At 43.2% G+C, this 14,722-nt stretch overlaps 1 protein-coding gene across 1 annotated transcript in view; it reads right to left on the bottom strand.

The window, feature by feature from the left end:
* Positions 1–561: 561 nt before the first annotated feature.
* Positions 562–14,722, bottom strand: part of LOC310878540 (nuclear receptor ROR-alpha A-like) — an 80,402-nt gene continuing 66,241 nt past the window's right edge. Inside the window, exons 5-11 of the mRNA XM_083792871.1 lie at positions 11,477–11,644; positions 8,171–8,292; positions 7,212–7,344; positions 6,648–6,755; positions 3,392–3,502; positions 2,501–2,613; positions 562–1,343 (exon numbers count right to left, since the gene is read on the bottom strand). Of these exons, the coding sequence (XP_083648997.1) occupies positions 1,179–1,343; positions 2,501–2,613; positions 3,392–3,502; positions 6,648–6,755; positions 7,212–7,344; positions 8,171–8,292; positions 11,477–11,644 (920 nt within the window). The 3' untranslated portion in view covers positions 562–1,178. The remainder of the gene's footprint in view (positions 1,344–2,500; positions 2,614–3,391; positions 3,503–6,647; positions 6,756–7,211; positions 7,345–8,170; positions 8,293–11,476; positions 11,645–14,722) is intronic.

The raw sequence follows: 14,722 nt of genomic DNA on the forward strand, positions 1-14,722 counted from the left end.
TGATGTCTCACCAGGCCCCAAACTAGTGAAAATAGCAGATCTACAAGCTCACAACGCATCGCTTTGCTACTACTTCTTAATTATTATTATTATTTATAGAATTTCTTTATTTATATATTTGTTTGTTTGTTTTAAAATGTATAGAAATCTTTTAAAAATGTTTTGTTAAAAAAGAATTATTTTGAAATATATTATATATTTTAAATGTAGGAATAAAATGGGATTTGTACTTGAATCGTGACCCATAAAAATTGGTCCGTGACCCACAAATGGGTCCCGACCCACTGTTTGGGAAACAGTGCATTAACCCATTCTGACCTGAGATCAGATTCATACGAGGTTTCCGCCGGACACACACTGGTCTGATGAACCCATTCTGAACTGAGATCAGATTCTAAAAATGTCAGTCGTTCTTCGATTTTTCAAAAAATAGCAGACCTACAAGCTCATATCGCGCCACCGAGTGGCGCGATACGAGCTTGTAGATCTGCTATTTTTCAATAGCTAAAGCATAACATGATGCCAACACCAAAATGGGTGCCCGGTCAGAATGGGTTAAAGTCTCCCGCCCTGAAGCACCAGATGGGCATAGTTGACACTCGATTTAAACAAGCCTTGAGGATTCTCTCATGGGAGAGAATCAAATGGCTAAATGCTCACGTTTAGAGGTGGGTTTGTTTTGCCATCGCGTGGTCAAACAAGTGCAACTTGAAAGTTTCAATCCACATGGAGCAGTGCACCTCCAGTCTTCTGTCCTATTGTGATTCAGGGCAGAACTGACAGCTTTCTGTAGGGGGGTGTGACGGTCCGGTGAGTGCTACAGAACACCGTCTCTCTGCTTCCCTCGACCACATCCAACAACCCGGTCCCGTTTTGCACGTCGTCGTAGGCGCCGGCAAAAGCAATCGAAGGACGAGACAAAATTGAAAAGCGATGATGAACCAACAGTGAAGGGGGAAGGAGTGCAGTGTGGCCATGTCGCTGACAGAGGGCCATCCCCCCTGTCCTCCTCAATGATGAACCAACAGTGAAGGGGGAAGGAGTGCAGTGTGGCCATGTCGCTGACAGAGGGCCATCCCCCCTGTCCTCCTCAATGTCTCCACCGTCGCAGCATCCCGCCGGGGGACACGCCCCGCTTAGACACACGGTCAGCAAAGTACATTACCGTCTGCAGACGGCTAGCCGTCGGCCGGCACAGTCTGGTCCAAGTCCGTGCCGAAGAGCTCCTTGTAGAGCGGAGGGAAGTGGGAACGCACAATGTCCGGGTAGAGCGTACGGAACGCCGACAGCTTCTCCGTGTGCCGGCTGCACAGCGACCGCAACGTGGACACCTTGCATATCAGCTGGAGACCACAGACACAGACCACAGACACAGACCACAGACACAGACCACAGACACAGACCACAGACACAGACACAGACACAGACACACAGACCACAGACACAGACCACAGACCACAGACCACAGACACAGACACAGACACAGACACAGACCACAGACCACAGACACAGACACAGACACACAGACACAGAGACACAGACACAGACCACAGACACAGAGACCAGCTTAGGAAAGGGCTGTCACCATTAGACATTTAACATTGACCATTCATTGTAATTTGTCAACACTAATAATTGCGATTAACAATTTAATTGTTTTTGGCATTGGAATATATTGCCATATATTGAATAAAGGAGTTTGCCTCGTAATCAAAAATGTTTCACAGTTCAGATATGACAACTAACTGAAAAATACAAAGAAACATATTACACTATAACTTATACTATAAAAACAATATAAGAAATAGTTGATTTGCTATTTTAGCTTTTTTCAATATACGGACATATTTCCAGAACTCCCAGTCCCGGCAGAGTAGTTCCGGAGTGGTTCCAACGGATTGTGTGGCCCTGGTCTTTCCCTAGTTGGGTCTGATGGAGGGTAGCTACTGGGACGTAAGTCTGGAGTTGATCACCCTGGCTGGGTCACCTGAGAGAGGGGTATGGTGTTCGCGAGACCCGAAACCCAGATGACCTTGGAATCACTGAGGATACGTCCCAGGTGCATCCAAGCGATGTATTTTCGTTCTATTTCAACATGTAAACGATTATGACGATTATGACAAATGAATTGCAATTATCTAAAATAATTGCGATTAGATGATTATGTAATAATTGTGACAGGCCTAGTTTAGGAGAAGAAAGGAGGATAACACAAGTTAACCCATTTTGGGGCGGGAACCCCTTTTGGTGTTAGCATTATGTTATGATTTAGCTATTTAAAAATAGTGTGTCTACCCATGATATTATAACAGAAACAAATAATGGGCCATAGATTTAAGTGGACAAGTGGCACACAGGTCCACCTAAACCGAACACACATTTTGCATTATTGTGTATGTATGCGTGAGTATGCCAGGTTGGTGTGTATGTGTGTGTGTGTGTGTGTGTGTGTGTGTGTGTGTGTGTGTGTGTGTGTGTGTGTGTGTGTGTGTGCATGTACTTTTGTTAATATTCCGTCTTCTCGTTGGCTCTTCTGTAGGACATGTTGTAGAGCCAGTTGAGTTTTCTGCTGCAGTTTCTCCACCTTAACCTTCTCCTGTAACCAAGACCGATCTAAACACACACACACACACACACACACACACACACACACACACACACACACACACACACACACACACACACACACACACACACACACACACACACACACACACACACACACACACACACACACACACACCATGAGGTTTCCACATGACAGCGATGATATCAAACTGAGGGTTCTTAACATTCAAAAGGTTGAGAAACAGAAACACTGCACATTATCACTGCACATTATCACTGCACATTATCACTGCACATTATCACTGCACATTATCACATGAGTGGGGTTAGTTAGTACATTAGGACTATTCCATAAGGTACATTAGTGTGGTACATAAGGTACATTAGTGTGGTACATAAGGTACATTAGTGTGGTACATAAGGTACATAAGGTACATTAGTGTGGTACATAAGGTACATTAGTGTGGTACATAAGGTACATAAGGTACATTAGTGTGGTACATAAGGTACATTAGTGTGGTACATAAGGTACATAAGGTACATTAGTGTGGTACATAAGGTACATTAGTGTGGTACATAAGGTACATAAGGTACATTAGTGTGGTCCATAAGGTACATTAGTGTGGTACATAAGGTCCATTAGTGTGGTACATAAGGTACATTAGTGTGGTACATAAGGTACATTAGTGTGGTACATAAGGTACATAAGGTACATAAGGTACATTAGTGTGGTACATAAGGTACATTAGTGTGGTACATAAGGTACATTAGTGTGGTACATAAGGTACATAAGGTACATAAGGTACATTAGTGTGGTATTTACCTGCAGAGAACAGCACGAAGGCAGAGAACAGGGCGATCTCATCCTCGGAGAGATAGAGCGAACACATGTTCTTGGCAAAGTCATACACAGAGGTAATGAGGTCATCGCATCCTGTCAGCATGTAGACAATATCAACAGACTGTCAGCAACGCACGCAGAAAACTACATGTGAACTCTAAACTAAAGGATATTAGAATTCTACAATTTGATTTATTATCTCTTTCGTGTGATATTCAAACATTTAAATATGCATCGCATAATGTATGTATGCACATTAAATCAAACTAAATATTTAAAACCATATGCACTGTAGTTGACCAAGCTCCCCAGCAGAGCTCTACAATTGGAGCGCTCACTGTGTGTGTTCGCACCAGAATAAGAACGCTACAGTACTGTATGCTTCATGTGGTTAACCCTAGAACGCTACAGTACTGTATGCTTCATGTGGTTAATACTAGAACGCTACAGTACTGTATGCTTCATGTGGTTAACACTAGAACGCTACAGTACTGTATGCTTCATGTGGTTAACACTAGAACGCTACAGTACTGTATGCTTCATGTGGTTAATACTAGAACGCTACAGTACTGTATGCTTCATGTGGTTAACAGAACGCTACAGTACTGTATGCTTCATGTGGTTAACCCTAGAACGCTACAGTACTGTATGCTTCATGTGGTTAACCCTAGAACGCTACAGTACTGTATGCTTCATGTGGTTAATACTAGAACGCTACAGTACTGTATGCTTCATGTGGTTAACACTAGAACGCTACAGTACTGTATGCTTCATGTGGTTAATACTAGAACGCTACAGTACTGTATGCTTCATGTGGTTAACCCTAGAACGCTACAGTACTGTATGCTTCATGTGGTTAATACTAGAACGCTACAGTACTGTATGCTTCATGTGGTTAACACTAGAACGCTACAGTACTGTATGCTTCATGTGGTTAACCCTAGAACGCTACAGTACTGTATGCTTCATGTGGTTAACCCTAGAACGCTACAGTACTGTATGCTTCATGTGGTTAATACTAGAACGCTACAGTACTGTATGCTTCATGTGGTTAACCCTAGAACGCTACAGTACTGTATGCTTCATGTGGTTAACACTAGAACGCTACAGTACTGTATGCTTCATGTGGTTAATACTAGAACGCTACAGTACTGTATGCTTCATGTGGTTAATACTAGAACGCTACAGTACTGTATGCTTCATGTGGTTAACAGAACGCTACAGTACTGTATGCTTCATGTGGTTAATACTAGAACGCTACAGTACTGTATGCTTCATGTGGTTAACACTAGAACGCTACAGTACTGTATGCTTCATGTGGTTAACACTAGAACGCTACAGTACTGTATGCTTCATGTGGTTAACACTAGAACGCTACAGTACTGTATGCTTCATGTGGTTAATACTAGAACGCTACAGTACTGTATGCTTCATGTGGTTAATACTAGAACGCTACAGTACTGTATGCTTCATGTGGTTAACACTAGAACGCTACAGTACTGTATGCTTCATGTGGTTAATACTAGAACGCTACAGTACTGTATGCTTCATGTGGTTAACAGAACGCTACAGTACTGTATGCTTCATGTGGTTAACACTAGAACGCTACAGTACTGTATGCTTCATGTGGTTAACACTAGAACGCTACAGTACTGTATGCTTCATGTGGTTAACAGAACGCTACAGTACTGTATGCTTCATGTGGTTAACAGAACGCTACAGTACTGTATGCTTCATGTGGTTAACAGAACGCTACAGTACTGTATGCTTCATGTGGTTAATACTAGAACGCTACAGTACTGTATGCTTCATGTGGTTAATACTAGAACGCTACAGTACTGTATGCTTCATGTGGTTAATACTAGAACGCTACAGTACTGTATGCTTCATGTGGTTAATACTAGAACGCTACAGTACTGTATGCTTCATGTGGTTAATACTAGAACGCTACAGTACTGTATGCTTCATGTGGTTAACCCTAGAACGCTACAGTACTGTATGCTTCATGTGGTTAATACTAGAACGCTACAGTACTGTATGCTTCATGTGGTTAATACTAGAACGCTACAGTACTGTATGCTTCATGTGGTTAATACTAGAACGCTACAGTACTGTATGCTTCATGTGGTTAACCCTAGAACGCTACAGTACTGTATGCTTCATGTGGTTAACACTAGAACGCTACAGTACTGTATGCTTCATGTGGTTAACAGAACGCTACAGTACTGTATGCTTCATGTGGTTAACAGAACGCTACAGTACTGTATGCTTCATGTGGTTAACACTAGAACGCTACAGTACTGTATGCTTCATGTGGTTAACACGTTGACTACAGTACTGTATGCTTCATGTGGTTAACACGTTGACTGAGGAGAATTGAAAGCTTCACTGCTGAGTATATCCGGACACGTGATCTAAACGCGTATCCTACTATGTCCACTGGAAACCATGTATCTCTTGAAAGTGATCAGAAACAGCAAATTAAGCAACGAAAACAAAAGTTGGGAATGTCGTGAACCGCAGGGAAAGATCTCTTTATCAATTAAGTCGGGAATGTCGTGATCCGCAGGGAATGTGTTAACAGAAAGCATACTGAATGAATGTGCAACAGTGTGGTTGCATAAAGTAAATCTGTACATACTTGATACACAGTGAGTGGTACAGTGAGTGGTACAGTGAGTGGTACAGCGAGTGGTACAGTGAGTGGTACAGTGAGTGGTACAGCGAGTGGTACAGTGAGTGGTACAGCGAGTGGTACAGTGAGTGGTACAGTGAGTGGTACAGCGAGTGGTACAGTGAGTGGTACAGTGAGTGGTACAGCGAGTGGTACAGTGAGTGGTACAGCGAGTGGTACAGTGAGTGGTACAGTGAGTGGTACAGCGAGTGGTACAGCGAGTGGTACAGCGAGTGGTACAGCGAGTGGTACAGTGAGTGGTACAAATGAATGTATGCATGTGTATATGGTGCATGTGAGGGCCTGGGCATGTAGTGTCAATGTGTATGCGTGCATACGCGCACAATTGTGTGCACGCTTGTGCGCGCGCGTGCGTGCGTGCGTGTGCGTGCAGACTGGCAATGCGATTAAAAGCCTTTTTGATGATACCTCCTTCATCTCTTTCATTTAATGTCTTATTATATCCTCCCACACACACACACACACACACACACACACACACACACACACACACACACCCACACACACACGCACACACACACACACACACGCACACACACTCACCTAATGCATTGAAGACGTCAGGCGCAGCATATTTGCCATCAAAGTACATGGTGTTGTTCTGTGTGTTGAATGCCCGACACATCCTGACGAACACCACTTCTAGAGAGCCTGCACGCACACGCACGCACACACACACACACACACACACACACACACACACACACACACACACACACACACACACACACTTGTGTAATGTATTTTGTAATGTAATTGCTACAGTACTTTATTTCCCATGCTGTTACTGGTACAACAATCGATTAATTTTGCTGCTATTATTACACATTTAATCTCTCTAAAAAGGGGATCTAATTTAAAAAGGACAACCCGCCACAAGAAGACTATTTTGTCCTCTTGCTTTGTATGAAGTCCCAGATTACGTTTCACAATGCTTGTCCTTAACACTCATGCTCTATTGAAAACACATCGACCAGGTTAAAGTGAGAAAAGTTAGCAAAACCTGACATACTTCATTTTAACACTGGTCCAAAAGGCCCTTTGTTAAGTGTTTTAGAGAAGTGATATATGGTTATAAATCATAACATTAATAATAACTATGTGTACCTGCTTTGAGTAGAACGATCTGGTCGTTTTGGCAGAGGTCCATGAAGCCATCGATGCGTTTGGCAAACTCCACCACGTACTGGATGGCCTCTGTTACCTTAATGGCACACAGCTGCCACATCACCTCCTGTGGCTACACGCACACGCACACACACACACACACACACACACACACACACGCACACGCACACGCACACGCACACGCAGAATTATCCAGAGCAGTGGTCCTCAAACCTTTTGGGCTCAGGTCAGCCGTGTAAATAACCTTTTCATCCAGGCGTGAAGAAACCCTGATCCATAGTATTCATTTAACCATTTGAATCCACTGTACTTGGTATTCTCTTTCATCACTATACACCCCTTACCCATTATCCCTACAATTATTTTCCTTTTATTTGATTTTCTTTAACTATTTTAAAACATTTTTAAATAGTTCACCTGGCCAATCTACATCGACACGTTGTGAGCTTGTAGATCAGCTATTTGAACTATTTTAAAATGTTTTAAAATGGTAAATAAGTTTAGGTCTGTCTGTCTGTCTGTCTGTCTGTCTGTCTGGCTCGGGGACCACCAGTTGTCCTTGAGGGGGTTCCAGGTGGTCCCAAATGACGAAGAGTTGGTAACCAAATTAACCCTTATTAGACCTTTAACTCTTGAGAGTGTAAATTGAGTTCAATTACTGTTAAACATCTGCATTACGTAATTTACAAGAAGTCTACAAAATTAGAGAATGTTATTTTGATCAATGCCAGCTGTTATCTCTCCTAACATCAATACAGAATGGAATTGTGGATGAATCCAACGACTACAAAATATTCTACGTTTTGGCTCTGAGAGCGATGATAAATCTAATCAAATGGTGGTTCGTGGGTCAGAGCGATGATAAATCTGATCAAATGGTGGTTCGTGGGTCAAATGCTAAATAAAGAATGGAGAACCACTGTGGTGTTATAGTGTACCTTGCTCTGGTAGATGTCCTGTTCATCCTGGAGGAAGGTCTGCCAGGTCATTTGCTGCAGTTCATCTCTCAGGTACTGACAGGTCTCCATGTGGGACTTGGAGATGTTCTGGGACATGTGCTCTGCAAATACAACCACACAAAACACTCACTAAATGACTCAAATATGACTGAAACTTAACAGAACTTTATTCAAAAGTCCATGACTAAATGACTATGTCAAAATCAACACTGCGTATAATCCCAATAGAGGCCTGGAACGGGTTGTTGCTTAACCACTTAATCCCTATGGACTGGTTCCCCAGAGCTCCATATATTTCTCTCTAGTCTACACCTAATCTTGTCACAGAAATAAAGCAGATCTACAGTGTATCGTGAGCTTATAGATCGACCATTTTCACAAATGTTCCCCCAGAATTGGAACGCTAGATTTCACGTGGTTAGAAATAATAACCTTTTTGCCAAAAGTCAAGATTTAGTGTTGGAAAACCCTGCTCGTATATCCTTGTTTCCCAGTTTCTGAGTCGAGCACAGCGTCTAGACGGTACAGCACGTGTTCTTCTAGGATTACAGAAGCATTGTGTACACTATGACCGGAGCACTTCTACAATCCATGCAGGTTACTGTAAGGCGAATGGCTGAAATATACATTTAGGCCAATACACATTGTGAAAGGACATTACACTGTCAAAAGCAGCATAGCCTTGTGTTCCTCAGTCATGTTGCAGGTCCCTTGGTGTGATCCATGGTCAGGCAATGCCCTCTTGATCGTTTATTGTATTACTACACATTATGATACGGTTGATGATGCTGCGTTTGGTCGTGTAAATAATGTAAACTATTTTCACATTTTAATTTGAGTTTTCCTTTTTTTTTTCCCTTAATTTTTATTTTTATTTGTTTATCTTATCTATCTTAATTGTCTATCCATGAATACGTACCCTGCTGTTGTTGCTTGTGTTTGTATTGTAGGTTTTCTGTTTTATGTGTTTGTAAAAAATCTAAAATAAAGTAGTGATCACAAAACAAAACAAAAAGCAGCATAGCCTTCAAAGACCCCAAATGCGTCTGCAGTGGCATGCAGCAGTTGGGTTCCTGACGCAGCACAGATCCCTGAAGCAGTCGGACACTGGAGATGTCGCCGTTGTAACCATTGTTGTCCTGTTCAACTAAAGCAGTGGTGCCCAAACCTTTCAGGTCAAGACTACAAAGGGAGGCCCAGGCCGTAGCGTAACGGTCTGGGCACCGGACTGGTGATCCAGTCGCGGTGTGCCGCGGGTTCGACTCCCGAACCCGACACGGCCTTTACTGCATGTCATCCCCCCATCTCTCTCCCGTTTCCTGTCAGCCTACTATCTGTCCCTTAAAAAAAAATCAATAAAAGGCGTAAGCCGCAAAAAAAATATCTTAAAAAAAAAAAAAAAGACTACAAAGGGAGATTAGACATTAATTGCCGCGTTGTGAGTTTGTAGATATTGCTATTATACTTCTTAAACATTTAAACATGACTTTATAAATGCTGTGCCGACGTGAGTGTACTCCAAAACCGACGCTCGAATTTGAGGCAACTTTTACACTCCATTAATAAATGAGGGCCTATGAGTCCACTTTAACACTCAGGATTAAAATAACACTCCATATGTTACTGTATGCACTATCGTGATAGTGGGCTGCCTAACATAACATTCACACTGAAGCTGAAGCGATAAGGCAAATCAGTGGAACTTTAGAGTAAGTAATATAAACCCAGAAATCCTAATGAAGGAATACTTCAGAGGCACCAGAGGCCACAACATGGTACTGTGTGAGGTACACATTGTAGAGTTTGGGTCATTATGATAAATGCTTTTGTCAAAGAAGAACAGAGTCACTGAACACTCCAGGGAGGCTAAAAAAATGATTTCCCTCAACGACTGGCCCTTCCACATCCCAGTAGGCCCCAATTAACAGACAACTAATTAACCACGCAGTGATTTTAATGAGCTGCAGAGATGAGATTCCACCCCTGTGCTATTTTAAGACGCCCTCTCTCCCTCCCTCACTCTCAGAGCCCTTTCCTTTTCTCCTTTTCTCCATTTGAACTGTGTTCACACAGGCATTCTCTTTCTGTCTGTGTTTTTTTTATTATTTTATAATAACTACAACATTCTTTTGTTCCTCTTCTCGTGCCATCACTACAGCAAGCACTGGGGTATATCATTGCTATTGCAAATGAGTGCCTGCCATGTATTTTCGAGTACATTTTAAAAACATAAATTGATTGATTCAATGAGATACAAATTACTACAGAGTAGGCTAGAATTGTTGTGTCACAATCAGGAGGAGATCCAGATGAAGTTGACTTTAAACCTCTTTTCCCTCGCAAGTCAAACTATGAGAAATGTTTCTCATAATGAACTGATGGTCACCACGTCCTCTGAAGAGCGTCACTGAACTGGAGTGGTATTGGTTGGTTAGACAAATTCTTACTGAAATGTTTATGTAATTAAGTAACTATTACCCAAAGTAGTCTTGTGTGAGTAATATTTAAATAGAGTAAAAGTACTTCAACTTGAGTAATATTTAACCCATTCTGAACGGGAACCCATTTTGGTGTTGGCATCATGTTATGCTTTAGCTATTGAAAAATAGCAGATCTACAAGCTCATAGCGCGCCACCGAGTGGCGCGCTACGAGCTTGTAGGTCTGCTATTTTTGAAAAATCGAAGAACGACTGACATTTTTTATAATCTGATCTCAGGTCAGAATGGGTTAATCAGACCAGTGTGTGTCCAGTGGAAACCTCGTATGAATCTGATCTCAGGTCAGAATGGGTTAAGTCAAGTAAAGTAACATCTACCGTACATCAAGTAGGTGTACAACCTTGACTAAAACTTAACAGAATTTCATTCTAAAGACTATGACAAAATCATCACTCCCTCCTCCACTCACCCAGTTCATCCATGGAGGTGGTGGGTGAGGTCTCTCTAAAGACTATGACAAAATCATCACTCCCTCCTCCACTCACCCAGTTCATCCATGGAGGTGGTGGGTGAGGTCTCTCTAAAGACTATGACAAAATCATCACTCCCTCCTCCACTCACCCAGTTCATCCATGGAGGTGGTGGGTGAGGTCTCTCTAAAGACTATGACAAAATCATCACTCCCTCCTCCACTCACCCAGTTCATCCATGGAGGTGGTGGGTGAGGTCTCTCTAAAGACTATGACAAAATCATCACTCCCTCCTCCACTCACCCAGTTCATCCATGGAGGTGGTGGGTGAGGTCTCTCTATAGATACTAAATCATCACTCCCTCCTCCACTCACCCAGTTCATCCATGGAGGTGGTGGGTGAGGTCTCTCCGTTGCTGAAGGCGCAGTAAGGGAAGAAGCCATTGGCCGGGCCGTAGTCATGACACACCGGCTCCGGTTTGATGCCGTTGATGTCCAGGCCGGACTGATCCGGAGAGGGCTGGATGTCCAGGTAGAACCCCCCTCCACCTCCCCCTCCTCCTCCTCCTCCTCCTCCTCCTCCTCCTCCTCCGGAGTCCGCCTGGGGCAAGACCACACAGTAAAAACCTGAGCGTTAGCTTGGTCCCCATCTGGCTGTCTGACGCCATGCTGATGACGTCAGTCACTCTTTCCCAAGAATGGAGGAGCGGCAGCACTGTGGATCTGAGGTTATGTGAGATATATTCACACACAAGGCTTTCACAATATGGGAAATATTGGGAACATGCCTATACTGCCACACGTCCTATTGGTATTGGGAACATGCCTATACTGCCACACGGCATATTGGTAGTGGCACTGATTGGTCCAGTGCTTTGCGACATTAGTTGTGTTAAGGCAGACATACACAAAGATGGCCAGACTAGACCCTATTCTAGACAGCTCACACCCTATGCTGCAGGAGGTGACATGTGGTGCACATACTGCACCATACAATACAATACAATTACTGCTGGATCAAAACTCTGCACACCAAACAGGTCCCACTGAAAGGATTTAATGTTTCAAGTGACACAACTACAGTATGTCTTTTTATGAGCAGGTAAAATGACAACCTGTTAAATACGTCTCGTACTTTCAAACTGACTATCGGATATTGTTCCACACATGATGGAAGAAAAAAGCAACGCAAGAGTTAGTTTCATAACATGTAATCAAGTCATACAGTACAATGCAAACGGAGATAAAGCGGATTAAGCTAGTCTAAGAAATGATTCATCTAAATAACTAGTTGTTTTGGCTGAGTTAAATGAAGCAATGTTCCGGTACTTTCTTAAAAGATACGTTTTTCAGTCAGTTGAGCTGCAAATTGTGCCTGCCTGAAGAGATGGTTCCTCTTTCCTCATTGGACTTAAATACTATTAGCCAATGACGTCAATGTGTGATAAATGTATCTCTGCAAAGGAAATGACGAGTGAGTGAAGGAAAGGCCTGTGATTTCATTCACTGAACAGAACTATGATCTCATTCACTGAAGGAGTCTAGGAGGTCTCTCACTCAGTGACTGACTGAGTGTCACTGTGAATGAACGACGTCTTCATTCAGTGAACGGAATCTGATCACAGAGATACGCTCTGTCACTCTGGGAACGATACAAGAGGCAACACACATACAGTACAAAACAACACATCACATCATAAGTAGCTAATTAGATTCTATGCGTTTCTTTGTTAGTGTCACTTATTTCTATACTATAGAAATAAAAAACAAAATATGAGTGGTATACGGCACAACAAAAAGGAAAGGAAACAAACAGAACAGGAACAAACAGAAAATACTGTATAAATCTCACAACTATGACAGCCAGAACGAGGGTGCAATTTATGGAAAAAGTACAGAGGGGAATCTTTCTTTTAGTATTTTTTATTCAAACAAACAAATTCATACAACAAGCCTACACATCCTACACTAGATGTGCAGAGGTTCTACAAACAAAATAAATGCTGCATGAATGTGAATGAACTGCTGTCACTCATCAATCCATTTGAGAAAGAAACATGTTTCCATTCATGAGATATGAGCATTGGCTCAGTGCCATGACTTTAGGATCCCAAGGACCAGCAAATAACCATAAACGTCCATTAAAAAAATAACCATAAAAAGTAGGAGAAAGACAACGTCTCGACACGTTACGCAGCGACGGCTTATTGGAGCCTTTTTCTAATTGGCTCCTTATCTCTTGCACACCCTGGCTGCCCCCCCCCCCCACTTTGAAAAGCATCAGTGTGGCGTTTATATCCAGCTGTCAGTCAAATAAGTGAACCAGGACCTACGGTACATTTGATAGACAAATGCTGATCAATGATTTAGTGCTAAAGCCTACATTTTATTAACCCATTCTGACCTGAGATCAGATTCATACGAGGTTTCCACTGGACACACACTGTTCTGATTAAAACACAATCCATGCCAGTACATTACAATAGAAACGCAGACCAGGTGCCAGCGTTTCTATTGTCTTTTCTTAAGACGCAAAATGACGTCCTGGCACAGGGGGTTATATAGTGAATGACGTCCTGGCACAGGGGGTTATATAGTGAATGACGTCCTGGCACAGGGGGTTATATAGTGCTTAAAACGTAACCTGACGTTCCTTGGCTTGGATTGGGTTAATGCAATTACGATTCAAGACACATCTTTTGCGCCAATCAAGTAAAGCTATGGAAAACTGAACCGTAAAAGTTTTATGCCGATACCAAATAATACCTCATTCATTCGGGGGAAATATTGGGGAACAATTAACACCATCGGGGCCCATGACCGGCAAGTTCAAGTGCACGGTCATGTGCCCCGAGACGGAGATTGATAATCTCCGTCAAATTAGTGCTATGAAAACTGATCGCATCGCTCTACAGCCTAGAGGACGCATCGCTCTACAGCCTAGAGGACGCATCGCTCTACAGCCTAGAGGACGCATCGCTCTACAGCCTAGAGGACGCATCGCTCTACAGCCTAGAGGACGCTCTACAGCCTAGAGGACACATCGCTCTACAGCCTAGAGGACGCATCGCTCTACAGCCTAGAGGACGCATCGCTCTACAGCCTAGAGGACACATCGCTCTACAGCCTAGAGGACACATCGCTCTACAGCCTAGAGGACGCATCGCTCTACAGCCTAGAGGACACATCGCTCTACAGCCTAGAGGACGCATCGCTCTACAGCCTAGAGGACACATCGCTCTACAGCCTAGAGGACGCATCGCTCTACAGCCTAGAGGACGCATCGCTCTACAGCCTAGAGGACACATCGCTCTACAGCCTAGAGGACGCATCGCTCTACAGCCTAGAGGACACATCGCTCTACAGCCTAGAGGACGCATCGCTCTACAGCCTAGAGGACACATCGCTCTACAGCCTAGAGGACGCATCGCTCTACAGCCTAGAGGACGCATCGCTCTACAGCCTAGAGGACGCATCGCTCTACAGCCTAGAGGACACATCGCTCTACAGCCTAGAGGACGCATCGCTCTACAGCCTAGAGGACACATCGCTCTACAGCCTAGAGGACGCATCGCTCTACAGCCTAGAAGACACATCGCTCTACAGCCTAGAGGACGCTCT

The sequence above is a fragment of the Protomyctophum parallelum genome (assembly GCF_964188405.1).
Source record: "Protomyctophum parallelum genome assembly, chromosome: 2".
In the NCBI taxonomy this organism is placed as follows: Eukaryota; Metazoa; Chordata; class Actinopteri; order Myctophiformes; family Myctophidae; genus Protomyctophum; species Protomyctophum parallelum.